The 17,396-nt window shown below is 40.3% G+C and overlaps 1 protein-coding gene across 36 annotated transcripts in view; it reads left to right on the top strand.

Moving 5' to 3' along the window:
* Nucleotides 1–13,097, top strand: part of Nrg1 (neuregulin 1) — a 1,084,158-nt gene extending 1,071,061 nt beyond the window's left edge. For 19 of the 36 annotated variants that reach the window (XM_006509068.4, XM_006509067.4, XM_006509065.4 and 16 more), the window contains one exon: nucleotides 1,867–11,084. In XM_006509068.4, coding sequence (XP_006509131.1) covers nucleotides 1,867–2,521 — 655 coding nt within the window. In that variant the 3' untranslated portion in view covers nucleotides 2,522–11,084. Of the gene's footprint in view, nucleotides 1–1,354; nucleotides 1,497–1,866; nucleotides 11,085–13,022 lie in introns of those variants that run through there. The other 17 variants (XM_030243392.1, XM_006509077.4, XM_030243389.1 and 14 more) reach the window with 5 other exon arrangements.
* Nucleotides 13,098–17,396: the final 4,299 nt, after the last annotated feature.

Genomic DNA, 17,396 nt, shown 5'->3' with positions numbered 1-17,396 from the left:
GGCCAGCTGACCATTTAGCCCATCTGCGGGCTGTTACCTATTGATTTTCCAATCCAGTTCGTTTATTTTCTTATTGTTATCTCAGTTTAGCCTATTTCCATTGACTAAAGAGTCAATATAATGCCAAGTCCAAATGTATTTTCACAGTTACCTGGGTGGAGGTGATTTCAAAGAACTTCTTACTTATGGTCCTGAAAGTACAGCCAAGAATCCTTTGGGGAGTTTCAGGTCAAAGAGCCTGCTGATCACCTTGTCCCCAGTGCAGTTTCAGAACAGGATAGAATTTATGAATCTAACATTCTCTTTATAATACATCTGCAGAAGAGTATGGTCTAAAAATGTCTTAGAGTATTAACCTTGTATAATTATAGTTTTGTATATTGAAGTCTGTCCATTCCTATTCAGCCCTCTTAAAACATACAGAGAAGGTAATGTGAGGTTGCTTTTCATTACCATGGCTTGGTTTTGAGGGTTCTGTCTGCTAAAGTAGGCATCAGGGCACCACCCAGACTGTCTAGAGTTACAAAACAATCTTAAACTGAAAGATCTTGGGGAGAAAAAAGATGAATCACTTGTATGTGTTGGTTGAACTGTGACTAGAATTTCTCAGAAGGTCTAATTTCGTTACCCTCAAAAGATATCTGCAGACTTGGGCCCGAGATGTTTCAAATTCTGAGACACTTTTTCCAATTTTAAACACAGGTGGATCTCACTTCCATATCACCATGAATCATGGAAAAGTGAGAGAATTAATAGGCTTCCTCTTCCCATTAGCTTGAGTTCAGAGAGCAGTATCCTGTGTCATCACAGGTCACATCAAATTAGACTGTGAATGTCAGTGTCAGGAAGAGTCACCCAGTGGCTGTGCACTATGAGCATCATTATCAAAAGATGAGGAATGTGACTCAGACTCAGCCCGGAGGACATGCCTTCCTGTTCTAGGGAAGGCACAGTGCTGCAAAACAGGCACATGGTACCTGAACTGAAATGGTGGCATTATCCAACATGGCATGGCTTGAAATACCATGGTACGCCAAATCCTTGTGTATACACAGAAGCTCGCTAGGAACTTGTAAGGATCTTTTTGCAAGTATTTCCGGAAGGATACCAAAAGCTGATGCAGTGTTGGGATTTGGAGGAGAAATACATGGGAGATTGGAGTTAGTGCCCACTGTGGTGACATGAAACCAATTATGGTTTCTCTTAGGCTTGCCTTCAGATATATTACACCCTGAAACGGACAGTGGCAAATTGAATGTTAACTAGTAGCATTTCATGAAACTTTCAACTTAAAAGCACACAAATGTATTACACTGTAAATTTTAAGTTACTGTGCTCTTTTTTTTTTCATAAGACATAACCTTATAGCTGAGCTAAGGAGAAACAAGGCTTACAGATCCAAATGCATGCAGATCGAGCTGTCAGCAACTCATCTTAGATCCTCTTCCATTCCCCATTTGGGCTTCATTCTCTAAGACCCCTTGGCCTTTAGGAAGGTATAGTATTTAAGAATACTTCTTTCCCTTCTAAGTCCCCAAGCCTTGGTCTTTATAAGCTGAGATGTTCTTGGGAGCCCCCCTTTTCTTGGCTCACATACTTTTATTTAAATTCACGATGAGACTGAAACTCTCAAAAATCTTTAATGAGCTAGATGACTTAGCCAATCTTTGCATGATTCTTATAAGGAAACTCTTGGCTTTAATAAGGATAGGACCCAAGGGTGCTGAACTTTCTAGTGTAAAACTTAAGTATTCAATGATGACTATTCTCTGACTATATCCCGTGGTGAACTCCGCCCCTACTCCCTCCCTGTTCTGTGCCCTCTTTATCCACCACACTCACGCGGGGTATTCTGTGCTCACACAGGTATGTATCAGCCATGACCACCCCGGCTCGTATGTCACCTGTAGATTTCCACACGCCAAGCTCCCCTAAATCGCCCCCTTCGGAAATGTCTCCACCCGTGTCCAGCATGACGGTGTCCATGCCCTCTGTGGCAGTCAGCCCCTTTGTGGAAGAAGAGAGGCCTCTGCTTCTTGTGACGCCACCGAGGCTACGGGAGAAGAAGTATGATCATCACCCCCAGCAACTCAACTCCTTTCATCACAACCCTGCACATCAGAGTACCAGCCTCCCCCCTAGCCCATTGAGGATAGTGGAGGATGAGGAATACGAAACGACCCAGGAGTATGAGCCAATTCAAGAGCCTATTAAGAAAGTCACCAATAGCCGGCGGGCCAAAAGAACCAAGCCCAATGGCCACATTGCCAATAGGTTGGAAATGGACAGCAACCCAAGTTCTGTGAGCAGTAACTCAGAAAGTGAGACAGAAGATGAAAGAGTAGGTGAAGATACACCATTCCTGGGCATACAGAACCCCCTGGCAGCCAGCCTTGAGGTGGCCCCTGCCTTCCGTCTGGCTGAGAGCAGGACTAACCCAGCAGGCCGCTTCTCCACACAGGAAGAATTACAGGCCAGGCTGTCTAGTGTAATCGCTAACCAAGACCCTATTGCTGTATAAAACCTAAATAAACACATAGATTCACCTGTAAAACTTTATTTTATATAATAAAGTATTTCACCTTAAATTAAACAATTTATTTTATTTTAGCAGTTCTGCAAATAGAAAACAGGAAGAAAAAAACTTTTATAAATTAAATATATGTATGTAAAAATGTGTTATGTGCCATATGTAGCAATTTTTTACAGTATTTCAAAAAAACGAGAAAGATATCAATGGTGCCTTTATGTTATGTTATGTCGAGAGCAAGTTTTATAAAGTTACGGTGGTTGCTTTTTCACAGTATTTCAGCGAAACCTCCCATATATTCAGTTTTTGCTGGCTTTTTGTGCATTGCATTATGATGTTGACTGGATGTATGGTTTGCAAGGCTAGCAGCTGTCCCTCTCTTTGCTTCCAGTAGCACCCAACCAGTACTGTCTTGAAATGGCACATCCATCCAAATACCTTTCTACTTTGTATAAAGTTTCTTTGCTTTCCCAATATAAAATGAGTTCTCTCTACTCTGTCAGCCAAAGGTTTGCTTCACTGGACTCTGAGATAATAGTAGACCCAACAGCATGCTACTATTACATATAGCAGGAAACTGCACCTAAGTAATGTTAAATATTAGGGAGAAAGTAATACTGTGATTTTTAAAACAAACAATATTATTAATCAGAAGACAGCTTGCTCTTGCTAAAAGGAGCTACCATTGACTCTAATTTTAACTTTTTAGTTATTGCTGTTCTTGATAAAGAGTAACAGCTTTAAGTACAGCTTAGGAAAATGGGTTCTGGCTTGCTATCAGGATAAATCTATCAACTTAGAAAGGACTCAACTTCACTTTCTCTCTTGGAGGAAATGACCCAGCAGCTCATCTGTTGACCAGCCAACCACAGCTGCTAAAGGTGCAATCCTTTCTGACATATTTTTTAACTGACTGGTTGTACCCGCTTGTTGGCTCCAGAAGAGGCTCAGAGTGTCATGAAGCCTCAGACCCAAGAGTACACTCAGCCATCTGCCCCAACCACTTGTATGATGTACCTGTGGTACATAGCAGTGACTTGGCCATTGTTTCATGCTAGAGCATTTAGGAGTGAGTGTGTAGAAGTTACAAGGGGAAAGCAGCTGCACTACCCAGTGACATTTTAACTTGGTTTGGTTGGCCACTCCTTTCTCCCCATTATGTTTCTCTTGTGTTCAACATTGCCTTGATTAGGTCATAACTATGCATGAATATATAATTTTTTTTTGCCAGGAATGGCCAATGTGCATGTGATTTGTGATTAGCAAGAACTTCCCGTAGTGGTGCCTCACTAGGGAGTGTCAATAGCATTGGGAAGATTGCAGCTTTTCTTGCAGAAGTGACCCCCCCCCACTCATGGACTGATCTCTCTCCATAAATAGCCTGTATCTTCCATCTCTCTTCTCTAAGTAATTTTCCCCATACTGTCTCAAAAGCAGGACTAAGATTGTTCTCTTGTGATTGGAAAGCCAATGGACACTTATAGATATTAACAAATGAACAACTGCTAATCCAGAGGGGAAAAAAAAGAAAACTGTGGGGGTGGGGGTGGGGAATAACCTTTCAGAACCCTGTGTATTCTCTGCCTGTTATCTGTCAATCAAGACCGGAGCTTCTTGAGTTTCTTAGTAGGCTCTTAGGAGTTCCATAGCAAAATTGGGAAGGAGTTGAACAGAGGATTGGCAAAGCCAATGGCAATGATAGATTCTTGTTCCCAGTTGAACCGAATCTATTTTCTTTACCGAGCTTTGTTATAAGTCAAGGGAAGTAATAACCCACAAGAAGGTCTTAGAAAAAACACTGCAGGCTGGCCACCAGTCCATGTGTTACACTCCTCCATATTACTAAGAGAAGCTTGAGTGGAAACCCTTCAAGTTACTCGTAGTATGTGCAGTCTCTCATTTCTTGCCACTGGTCACAGGGCAGTTCTCTGTGTGTACAGTGATTTTTAACTTTTGTTATACACAGAGGAATAAACCCCTGCAGGTGGAAGCCTAATGCTGACTTCCCAGTGTTGCAGAGAGTGGTCAACTCCCCACAGGGAGGAAAAGTCAACAGGTTTGAGCATGTTCTCTCAGCTCTCCATGTTGCCTTTAAAGGTCAGAGTCACCCTATCACTCAATAGAGAAATTTCTTTATTGTTATTTTAAAACTCTAAAAAAAAAATCAGTTTCAAATCTGTTAGTCACCAGGGTATTAGGAAGGTCCCTTCTGAAAAACAGACTCCTCTGATAACACTTTAAATATTTTTTTAAAGCAGCATTTTACTAGCATGAAAAGCTATACAATTTTTCAAATCGCAAATATACGTGATTTTTTTTCTTCTGTGCTTTATCTGGTAATCTACTATTGCCATGTTAGTTGAGAAAGCTTTTTTTTTTCCAAGAGAACACAGCTTTCCTTGAGGAGAACAGCCACGTGGCTGGTCAGGGCTATCTGTTGTAGCCTCTGGATTTATATGTCCAGGAACATCTCTACAGTGCTTCACTGCCAGGTCTCTCTCAAGCATCCTGTTTATGAATCCAGGCAGAGCTGTAATAGGGCAAAAGAATGCACACCTGTGGTCCTGGCATGGGTGAAGATGCCTTGTATTTTAAGGGAGGACAAATTACTCAGAATTTAATAACAACTATGTTTCCTGGGTCTTAAATCAAAAACTACTGAGAGTTATATAGTGGGGTATAGTAGATAGCAAACTCCTTTGTACTTACTCAAGATTTGCTTTCTGCCCTGATTTCCCCTCCATTCATCCCTCTACCCTCAAGAGTGCCTGGTGGACAGTCTTCTGCTAACTACAAAATGGCCCTCTGTGTAAGAGAGAATGTATCTCAAGCAGCAATATGCCATCTCTTTCTTGTGTCTGTGTGACTGTCAATATGGGTGGCGTCTATCCAGGGTAACTTTCTCTGTATGTATTTCTCTTTTGGCCTGAAGTTGAAGGTATATGGCCCCTATTCGTGAATAAGGAAGATCTGGCCTTCCCTTTTAGTCCTGGCTGCATTTCCAGCAGCTGCCAAGATTTCTATCCACTAAGATCCATGAAACACTATGAAGAAATGCAGACAAAAGGAAATGGCCACACATCACAATTTCTATTATATATTCTTTTGTAAATACACATTGTATAGTACTTAGATGTTTTCTTAAGTCATTTACTGTCTTTATGAGTTAATGTTAGTTTTTACTCTCTAAACTTACTGTATTACATTGTAAATAACATATTTTCCTTTATTATTTATATTTAAACATCTAACATAGAGAATTGTTTTCATATAAGTTTAAGATAAATGTTTAAAATATATGTTTTTCTTTGCTTTAAAATTATGTACCTTTTCCTTTTTTCCATTTTTTAAAGAATAATTTATTGTTCAGGAAAAAGAATATATATGTAATTGAAACTATTTGAAGAATGCACATTTGAAGGCCATGGAGTACTGATAAACTAAAGAATTTATTATCTCAAATACTAAGCAATAAGTAATTGTGATTTATTTAAAGAATTGTTCATTTCCCAAGAAAGTCACGCTGCAATAAAAATGCTACTCTGTGGAGACATGGGTGTGTTGCTCTGCAGACTAACATTCAGTCTGTTAAGAGTAGCACTTTTCGTCTCGCCATGACAGCTATGCTATAGGACTGTGCTTCATGGACCATCCCCATGATCATCTTGTCTCTGTTGCTTTTGCCGCATTACCCATCCTTGAATCACCTCCCTCCTGACTCTGTTTACCACTTCACTCCTTGCTGTAGGAAACACAAAACCAAGCAATAGTTTGCTCCATTTCATAGCCACCAAACTGCCATCCACAAAGACATCAGAGGGAAACACTGAATAACTTTCTGGATCCTGATTGTTGGTCTATTCTGCAGTGACATCAAGAAACTTACTCAGATTAATGGCAATGACTGTGCCAATCCTATGCAATCATAAGAGGAAATAAAAAGAAAAGAAAAAGAAAAAAGGGAAAAGCTATCAAGGTTCAAATGGTTCAACGGCCACAGTAGCTTCAAAGACATCTATGCTAAACTTCCCTATAATGTCTTTACATTTATTTCCCATCATGAACACCATTTTATAAGAAGACTAAGGAGCAGTGGCTTTACTCTCCTCATTCTTTAAAAAATAAAATAAAATAATGCCCCACATACTGCTCAGGGAGGGGCCTATGCATGGAATATTCCTCACATTACAAGATTCATTATAGTATGAAGGCAGTGCTCTTTTTATTAAAAATTAACCTTATGAAGCCATATTTTAACAAATAGATACTTTGTGTGTAATTTTTATATATTTCAACCATTCTCATTATCTCAGATAGATGGTGAGTTTTTAGAAGATGTATAATAAGTCAGCCTGCTTTGGAGTTTGGGCATAAGCTAATATTTCCTATACAAGTTCACCCTTGATGTAGACAGAATTCCTGGCACCTTATAATAGTGGCATGAACATCATGTCTGAGCAGTTTAGAAGTCCAGGAGACTTAATGTTCTGAAAGTCATGTCATGAATGACCTTGCCCACTAGTCATTCAGCTGACAGGCCAAGCATCAGATCAGAAGATGGGAGAATATGTAAGTTAGAACGTGGGTCATTTCCTCAGTTTATACTGTAGATTTGCCAACCCCATGCCCAAACTAAAAGCTGTAAGCGACAAATATCAGTACCTTAGGAGAGACTTGTGAACCTAAATGGTCATGCCACTTCAGGCAGAAGAGTTATGTAAAGGAAAGTAATGTAGAGAAAGGAAAAGTGACTTCTAGTCAAACAGAGTCTAGAAAATTTCTATTATTCTCGAGTTGTTTTTGACTCTTGAGTGATAAATCTAGGCCAGTTCTGCAAACTAAGAAGGAAGATGTCTGTTTTTCCCAGCCAGTCTGTAGAAGTTTCTCTTCTCTGCTCCAATGATGAATCATCAAAGGGCTTAAGGTCAAAGATTTGGGGATAAGTCAAGCTGGTCTGCAATCTAAACATTTAAGATACTAGAAAAAATGGAGCATTGGTTCATCTTAGCATCATTGCATTCTCTCATTCTGGCTACTCTTCTGAAAGACGATGCATTCAAAGTGATTTGTTTAGGGATGGAGAGCTTTGTACTTTTGAAGGGAAAACCTTTCTGTTTGTTTAGGAAGTTTCTTATTGTACCCTACAAGGTTGTTGTTAGATTAGGCAGTACATGCTCTATACATACCTGTAGGCCTTACTGATACCATCAATCCTGCAACATATGCACCTCCCTGGTTAGCTATTGCTACTTAACTGTGGTTGAATTAAAACCATACCTGCTGTAGGAAAAGGATTTTAATACTGTAAAATATCATGACCAACCTCTTTTTTATAAGAAAAATGAGAGACAGAATGGAGTGACCATTTGACCCAAGAATCTTTCTCTAAACATCCTCTTTCAATGAACTTTCAGGAACAGAAATTTATAGAAGGAAAGCTATCTCTACCCACTCTGTTCCAACAAGGCTAAGGAATTAACATCTTTAATGCCTTATTGTATACTGACATAAGAATCAAAGTACTAAGTATTAATATTTTTATAGTGTTTATGACTTAAAATACCCTGTTTCTTTTTTATTTGCTTTATGCGAGGGGGAAAATGGTAGAAATTTAGGCCCGGGGAAGTTAGACTTAATTCTCAGAGCAATGTGTCTACTGAGTTGTAGATTTGTTATAGATACCTAATTTCTCTCAGTCCCTCCTGACCAGTAGCCTAAGTATGATGAGCATTTTCATGTCCGATTCTCTTTAACACAGTAGGAGTTCTATCTAAATCAGCTTCTGTGTTGGAGGAAGGAGCCTTCCTGCCTTTGGTTTACAGATATCCTGGAACCTAGGTTGCTTAAGGTAGCAACTCTGTCCATCCTCCTTATCCTCAGCTTTCTAAGGAAGAACAAGTCCAGCTATGAGTGTCAGTCAAGTCACAATTTTGGTGTGTAGGTGGCAAATTCTTGTCAAAAGAAGAGGGCTTCCGTGGAAAGAATAATGGCCCTATAACTGTAGCTTTGTGAACTCTGGCAGTTTCTTCTTGCTACCTTTCTCCACAACAAGGTTTGTGGTTCCAAGAGGTTTAAACTGGAGCACATGTAAAGAAATTGGAAAGTGTCTAGGACATAGTGAGTATTCAGATGGCTTCCCCTGCTCCTCCTCCAGATCCTAAAGTTCAGAGACCGACATTTCTCAGTTTCAAGTAAAGTATGTCACACTGCATGAGGTGACCAGATAGACCATTTCCCCAACCCCATATAAGTAAGAAAAATGCTTTCTTTTAATAGCAACAAGTATATGTTGTGAAGCGACATCACCAAATAACATTCAATGTAGCAGTTTTAGAAACTAAGATCTCTGTGTATTTTATTAATGGTTGACTTCTTGTGCAGCCATGCCATTGTGTGTCAAGGCACTAATTTTTAATGGCTTGTGATAATCTCTGAGTACAAGTTCACAGAAAATAAATAAACCATGACTTATGATGTGGACTTTATGATACCACCTTCAAACTTTATTGTAAACTTCTAATAGAATGATCAAAACTTCTCTTAGCCCTGCAAACTGTCTGATCTATATATACCCATTGGCCTTAATTTTTTCCCATAAAGTTCACGTATCGTCTATTTCTTTGAAAAAGTATAGTCTGAGGCCTCCAGAATGATAAAATGAGAGAAGTCAGTCAAATACCAGATTAATACTAAACTCACATATCTTTGTTGATGCCCGTACCCACCCCATTATATACCCAATAATTCTTTTAAGTTTTGACTTACTCTTCACACTATGCATAAAACGAGATCCTTCTCTCATCTATGTGATGCATTAATAATTTATAGACTTAAGTTGTTTGGATTCAGTCTTTTAACGCTTGGTTCTGCAAAAGCGGTCCTTGATTTAGGCCCATGCTATCTATCATCACACTTGCAAATAAGCATTGTTAATAGCAATGGAGTCTGACATAATTGCTCTTGTATAATCTTCCCTTTAAATGAAGCATTTTTAAATTAAGAACAATTGTTTAACTCTATCACACACACACACACACACACACACACACACACACACACACACACACACAAACAATGCAAAGGAATATTTTCTTGTTTTTAAAGAAGAATCTTTTAGGTAGACACTTTGTGCCTCTGATCATTAGCATTGGCAATTAAACGTTGGTCATCACTGACTTTTCTTCTAAAGTGAGGGTCTTCTAAGCTTTCTAGATCTCTGCAAGTCCCTGGAAATTTCCAGTACTGTGCTTATCCAGACTCCTGTCATCCCTTAGAGTGGAGCCTAAAGCGAGCTTTTTATCCTTTTCTAGGAAGGGGCTTCACTGGGACATACCTGTTTGTAGCTAGTAAGGTATTCAAACCCTCAGCTCTCTCCACCATGAGGAAGGAGGGGCAGAGTGCTGCATGTGACAGCTCCAGTCTCCATTTACCACACCCTTCTGGTTATGAGCTGTTGCCGCTGTACTTACACAGGCACCCCCTGCACAGACAGAGCCTCCCCTCTCTTCCCTTCCGTGGTTGCAAAATACAAATATGCTATTTATCTTGAGGGATCATTTGCAGATCATACACATAGATCAAATTTCTACACTGTTCCTCATAAATATATGCAAATAGTATGTGTCCATTAAAATCTCTAAAATCCTAAAACTATACAACCTTCATACCTTGATTTTAAAAAAAAAGCTTGGAAAAGTGAATTTAAAGAGGATCCAAGGTAACATTCTTGAACTAAGATGCCTTCCTTGGTAGGTCCTTGAGGAAGATCTAGGCCTGGTGGTGTTACATCTTTTCCACTACTTGGCCACAGAATTTTCTCACATGTGAAAAGACAGTAGCTCCACCACACACTCATTTGGAGAGCAGTCTGCAAGGAGCTGGCTGCCTAGACAGGAATTAGGAGTAAGACGATCACTCTTCCTGTAAAGACGTTAGCAAGGATGTGTTGGGTGTTGCTCAGGTTAAAACCACATCAGTTACCATCAAAGAAGCAACCACTATTGGGATATATCACCACATCTTGTTAGGAGAGGCACCTGCCACCCACAGACTAAGCCACACTAGAACACTCTTCTACATATCTCACTCCACATCAACTGGGTGACAGATGACTGTCAAATCATCTTGTCTTCTCCATCACCTTGCTTTTTCCTCCGTTTCTTGGCCTCATCCTCTGCCACAGGGCCATCAGCACCCTGACCTGCTTCATCTGCTCCACTGAGCCATCCCTCGTGTTCTCATGATGAACCCTCACACCTTCGCAGGCTAGACTTCTGCATAAACCATGGCTTCCCATGGACGAAAAATCTTCAGCCTGACCTAAGCAACCCCTCACAGTCTGACTCTATGATGGCTCCAACTTGTCTGTTAGCATCATTGTCCATTCCAAGTCTCGTAATTTTCTGTTTGCCCAAAGTACACCATATCGATATTCTCGAATCCCTGTCATTGGCCCACCAACTTCATATTATTCCCCTGTACCTCCTGTATTGTTATTCGCATATTGTTTTTGATTGACTGCATTTTAACTAAAATAAAGTCATTTCAAATAAAACCTTGTATGGATGCCATGAATAGAAACACCACAATCAGTTGCCATAATTAAAATAAATTGTAGAGATAGATAAATACCATAAAAACAGAACATTATCGAGTTCTAGCAAGATGCCACTATCCATAAAAGTCTCAGAACACAATGGCAATTCTCTGACAAAGAGGCAGACCAGCAAGCATTATAGAGGGAAAATGTATTCAGGAAGCTTGGGAAGATTTATGACTTCTGTTTATTAGGACTAAAGAGATTTCCCACCCAAAAAACTCACTAGGCAGCCAAGCAGATTCTGAGATACATACATCCTGGGACCTTGTAAATGTCTAAGCCTATGAAGCTAAACTGTCTGTGTTTCAAGACTGGGCAGTGGTTTGTTTTTTTTCTAATCCAATGTCTGCTGCTGTGATGGTGCATGCTTGTCATTGCTAAACTTAGATGGTTGAGGCAGGAGATTTGCAAGATCTGGGCAAGCTTGAGCTACAACTGAGAAAGCCTGTCTTGCCCTCCCACCACCACCACAATAAAACAATACCCAGAAGCCAGAAGCCCAAACAAATCCTGTAGATGTTTGTAACACTCTTTGTGAAGTCACAACTTAAGACAACAGAACATTTTGCTTCTCACAATCACTGAGCCAATAAAATGTGGGCCTGGATAGAGAATCCGGCCCCTTTCTTAACGACGTGGAAATCAAAGTCCAGATACTCCCTCTCTTTCTTGGGCAGACTCCTTTGTCAGCCTTGCATTCTGAGAGTTCACACTGTGGAACATACCCCAGTGTTGGGCTATGTTCAGCAAAGGTAGATACGACAGAAACAACAGGAGCCCAGAAACCATAAAGATCTAGGTTCAGATTCACCCCCTCTCAAACAGAAAAATTTGACCTAAACCTGTGAGTCAGTAAAGGAAATTAAGTGACATAATTTTTGCATCAAGCTTTAGCATGCTACCCTGCCATCTATTAGTGCTCAGTTAATGCATGTCTTATCCAGGCATGGCAATAATCCTAGTACAAGAAGAGATTGAGAATCCAGACAAGGGAATGAGGAGTTCAAAAATAGCCTAGACTTCATAGTAAGACCATATTTCAGAAAGAAAAAAAAATCAAAATTTAAACAGTCATGTCTTTATTTGTAGATAAATCTGTGTCTAACAAAGGAAAATGAACAGGTTATGTTTCTGACTTAGCAACCTGGCTTGTGTTGGATGATCCCACCCTACTTTTAGATGTCCTAAGGAGATCAGGAGAGCCTGCAGGAGCATCAGGGAGCAGAATTTCAGAGTCTGTCTCTAGATTGACACTCCAAAGCCCCTCCCACCTTCCCTTACCCACTTTCCTCATTCAGCTACACCAAAACATCAGAGACCCAACTTACTGCCAACTAGACCGGACCAGGGAACAGGTGTTTCTTTTTCCTCCAAGAAGAAAACAATTTTACAAATGCAGAAAAAAAAATGATGACTTGCTCCATCCAATTAATAAGAGCTAATTTAGATTTCAGGGTCATTAATTATGCATAGTCTCCTCTGTCACAGGCCCAGCAGTTTGGCTCCACTCGAGACCCAGCATCACCACGAACCATGTAAACAAGCATAATTTCTATTTTAGAATTTGGTTTGCCTGCAGGGCTGCAGTCCCCATTTTGAGGAAATTGGTGCTCGGCAAATAATGAGGGTTTTTGCATATTAGAGAGGTTATGCCACAGTGTTCTCCCGTCTTATGACTTAATTGAATTAGATGTGCTACAGTAATAACTGGGCCATTCAATGGGTTCCTGTTTGCTCTAGGTAACTGCAAGCCTAGGGTAAATATGAGATGCAACTGATGAGCCTATGGAGAAAGCAATGAATCCTTTGAATTTTAAGGGGACTGGGGGAGGTGACTAAGAAGCATCCCTGGGAATTCTGAACCCACGGGTGCTTTCCAAAATATGCTTACAGAGAAGAAATCAGCAGAACTACTCTCTGCCTTTGAAATTATTCCGGGGCCACTGAACTTTGAAGATACCGATGGAAGCAGTTAATACAGCTGTCTGGACTTTGATCATCAGCCTGTCTGCTTCCTCCCTGAATCCCCACCTCCTGAGACGCCAGGTTGTTCAGCAATAGCATCTTCTCCAGGATGAGTTCCAAGCAGAAGAATCAGAATGTCAAGATGGCTTTCCTTTTCAGACTCATACCCAGGTAGGTAAATCTTCTGAAAGCGTTCAGATATGCACAATTGCAAAGGTATATATGATTCTTATTATGGATGTCTTTGATACGGTTTCTGTTGCTGTGATGCAACCCTATGACCCACAGCAAATTGTAGAGGAAAGGGTTTATTTGGCTTATACTTCACCATTGCTATTCAACCTTAGAGGACCTCAGGAGGCAGGAGCTGATGCATAGGCCATGAAAGCATGCTGCTTACTGGCTTGCCTACAACCTGGTCTTGTGGAGTCATTTTCTCAGTTGAGGCTTCTTTCTCTCAGATGACTCTAGCTCCATGGTTCTCAACCTTCCTAGGGTTGTGACTGCGTTGTAGATTAATCTCAATCTAATTTCTACCTTGCCTTTGATCATTTGGTTCCCAGATAAAAGACATTCAACTTTTATATTTACAATCAACTTTTATATTTACAATAAGCATTTAATGCACTAGAGCTGGGCAGAATTCTACCCTCTATGCTATTATGTTGGCCTCCCCATCAATAGCACTGAAATGTGACTTTCCATGTTCCACATGTGCTGCTCTTACTTCGACTGGCAGACCCGCATGGCCAGTTCTTATGATCGCTTACCCCATGGCATCTTCCTCTCTCCACCTTTCTTTTCCTATTGGTCTCTTCTCTGATCCCAAGCTCAGGACTACAAACTTAGGCTATCTCTCTCTTTTGTTCAGCTATAGGCTGTCAGCTCCTTTATTCAATTACTAATTTTAAATTAAGTAGCAAGGTCACATTACTTTCTGTATGTGCAGATTCTCTTGTTCCTGAGGGCAACTTGGCCTTGGAGACTAGTATTCAGCATTACAATACATAGCAAAGTACTAAACCTCAACATGACTGAACCTATAATACAGTTTCTCATGTTGTGATGGCCCCCAACCATAAAATTATTTCATTGCTACTTCATAACTGTAGTTTTGCTACTGTTATGAATCATAATATAAATATGTGATATGTAGCATACCCGTGGAAAAGTCTTGTGACCTACTGGTTGAGAACCGCTACTCTTGGCTGTCTTAAGTTGATGTAAAACTAGCCAACAGAGGGAGATAGAAAAGCTCCCAGATTTTGCTTTTTGAACCTGACAAAACTAGTGTTCTGAGGCCATAGGATGTTTGGCATCTCTGCACAGGCTTGAAGGATGTCATCCTTGTAGGAGAAGACATATTCTCTGGTTCCACTTCACTTGATGTCTTCAGAAGGTGGAGCATGGAGTGGGGGCATGCAAGAAAATTTTCAATCATAAGATAGAAACAAAGGGAGATTTAAATATGTAATAAATGGCTTCTCAAGCAACTAAGTGTAACCTGTCATCTGTCTGTCAATAGCGGTACAATCTGAAGACATCACTGGAGATTGGAGATTACCCAGGAGACAATGCTCAGTGACACATGGTTCACTTGGTTACTTGGACCATCTGTTACCTGCCAGGCTATAAAGTGAACACTGGCTATACTCTGAATCCATGCATAGCCATGACCACACACTAATGGTCCCTTCAATGTCTGATAATTAATTCTCTCATCATCCTTCATCCCTTTTAAAACTGATGCTTATTCATTACATGATGAGCATGCCATCATTCAACATACATACACTAAATATATATAATTCACACCACACTGGGATAGAAGCCCCTGGTACAAAGAGAAAAGTGCATCTCATCTGAACACATCGAATCCTTCAGAGGGGATGCATTCAGGATTTCAATAATAATGCATAAACATCAGTATGATGAGTTCAACAGAAAAGAACCCAGGACTTACATGGTTTCATCATATGTTTACTGCCAATTCTGCCATGTGGATGTTAGGTGAACCTTGATATTGCATGAAGCATCTTGGGCCTTCATTCAATTTACCTCTAAGAGTTCGATAACTTTTAAAAGATATAATCATTACTATCTGACATATACCGAAACATCTAAATTATTATTTGGTTCAGGACAACTGCACCCTAATGACTTTCATGGGACTTTAAAGACAGGGTGACAATGATTTCACAAGAACTAGGAAAGCCCTGAGGACATAGGAGCTGTCTGAGGGTATAGTTTAACTAAGTTTGAAATAATTGTTGCTCACCTAGAAGACAACAGGGAATTTCTTCCAAGGGAAAAAAATGCTCAGAGATATAACATAGCAGGGTCTTTTCAACTTGGTGTGCATAGTGCAAATGAATGTGGCATTACAAGTGGTTTAAAAACATAGGCTTGTATAGATAGCTGCAACTCAAGTTTGGGGTAAGGTCATTGGAGGGATATAGGTAGAGAATAATAGTCCTAATGTCTAAATTGACCTGTAGTATAAAGGCATGAAGTCACTGGCTTGGCTTTGAGAGAATCCCGATACCTGTCCTAAGACACTTGACAAGAAACTGCATTTGTTGATGTCTAAGAGGTAGGACAGGAAGTGGTCAGAACCTGATGGGAATTGATGATTTACTGCTGTGCTGTTCTGTGCTGGCACTGGTGTGGGTACCCTGCTTCATCTTCACAGCAATATTATGGGACAAGCATCAGCTGCACTACAGATGAGCACTGAGCCTTAACTGTGCTAAGCATCTCTGGCTGGATGTCATTGAGCCTACAAATACTCTAGATCTGGAAATCAAACAAGATTTGCCTAAAGTCAGAGCAGTAAAGTCCTTTAAACCTGCTGGTCTTAAAGAAATGCTTAGGCAGCCGGGTGTGATGGCACACGCCTTTAATCCCAGCACTTGGAAGGCAGAGGCAGGCGGATTTCTGAGTTCAAGGCCAGCCTGGACTACAAAGTGAGTGCTAGGACAGCCAGGGCTATACAGAGAAACCCTGTGAAACCCTGTCTCGAAAAACCAAAAACCAAAAAAAAAAAAAAAAAAAAAAAAAAAAACAGGCTTGCTGAGCGTGACTTTGCGCTTGAAAGTCATCTGATCACCTCTTTAGGTGAGACGCATTTCCCTCCACGGTAAAAAGTTCTTTCACTTGTTTTAAGATGCAGGAACACTTCAGACTGAAGGCAACCTATCATCCTCTGTCAAATTTCCTTTTATAGAAGTGACATTTGACATAGCCAGGAACGATGCTCACATCCTATCCCATGTCTTAATCCATCTATTTCTTTATCACACAGTCACCTACCACCTAATGATAGCATCCTACCAACACTGTTTCTTGTTTTGATTTGGTTGTTTGGGTTGTTTTATGGTGTCCTGGTATGTTCCTCATGTTTGAAGATGTCTAGGATGCTTTGGGAAACCTTGGCACTTGAGAGTTCACTCAAGAATGTGCAATCTTAGGGGTATCTTACTTATTTCTGAAATCACTGCAAAGGTTGCAGATTATTTGAGGTACTGTTCTGGAATCTGCCCTCTCAGTCTTTCTGGAAATGAGGGTTTGTCTTCATCTTAAATTAGCTTTCACGAGGACTGGCTATCTTAGTGATATGCTAGGTTGCCTTAGGTATGGGCATTTTAACCATGGAATGTGTTTGCTGAGCAGTGTTGGTAGATACCCTGGTCATTCCTACATTCCTGCCTGCCTTACAACATAAGCCTTCCCTTCCAGAGAGAACAAGTCCTTGCACTCACAAACAGAAATGTTAAACATGCAGGCTGGTCTCTTCGCAGGAAGATATATATACCTGTTTCCATGCAGAGAACTGGGAACTCACATGCTTAATAGCCTGGTGATCTCTACTAGCTGTAAGACCAGGAGAGACCCAGATCCTTCAGACTATTGTGTTTATACCAGTTTCTTCCTCCTTAGACCTTCATTCTGAGCATTGTTTCTCATTCAAGAGAATCCATCTTTAGGGGAGACGTCATATTAATGACCTCTAGAATGACCTAGACCTCATGAGATCCTGCCTTAGGCCCTTAAGCTATAGAACCCATCTTTATCGTAGAGGTCACATGTACTTTGCAAAATAATTTCAGCTGTAGTTATAACTTCAGCTTTGTTGCACACATGGGATTGAGAAAATTTACCAGGAAACCCTTTTTCCAAAATTGTACTGTATCTAAAGATGCCTAAATAAACTGCTTAATGTCAGATTCGTCAAGTTTAAACCAACACTGGCTATGAGTTGTAGTGAACTGGATTTCCTTCTTACCTCACACAGATGAGCCC

This window comes from Mus musculus, chromosome 8, assembly GCF_000001635.26.
Source record: "Mus musculus strain C57BL/6J chromosome 8, GRCm38.p6 C57BL/6J".
NCBI classification, from domain to species: domain Eukaryota; kingdom Metazoa; phylum Chordata; class Mammalia; order Rodentia; family Muridae; genus Mus; species Mus musculus.
This window is presented reverse-complemented; position numbering and strand designations above follow the sequence as displayed.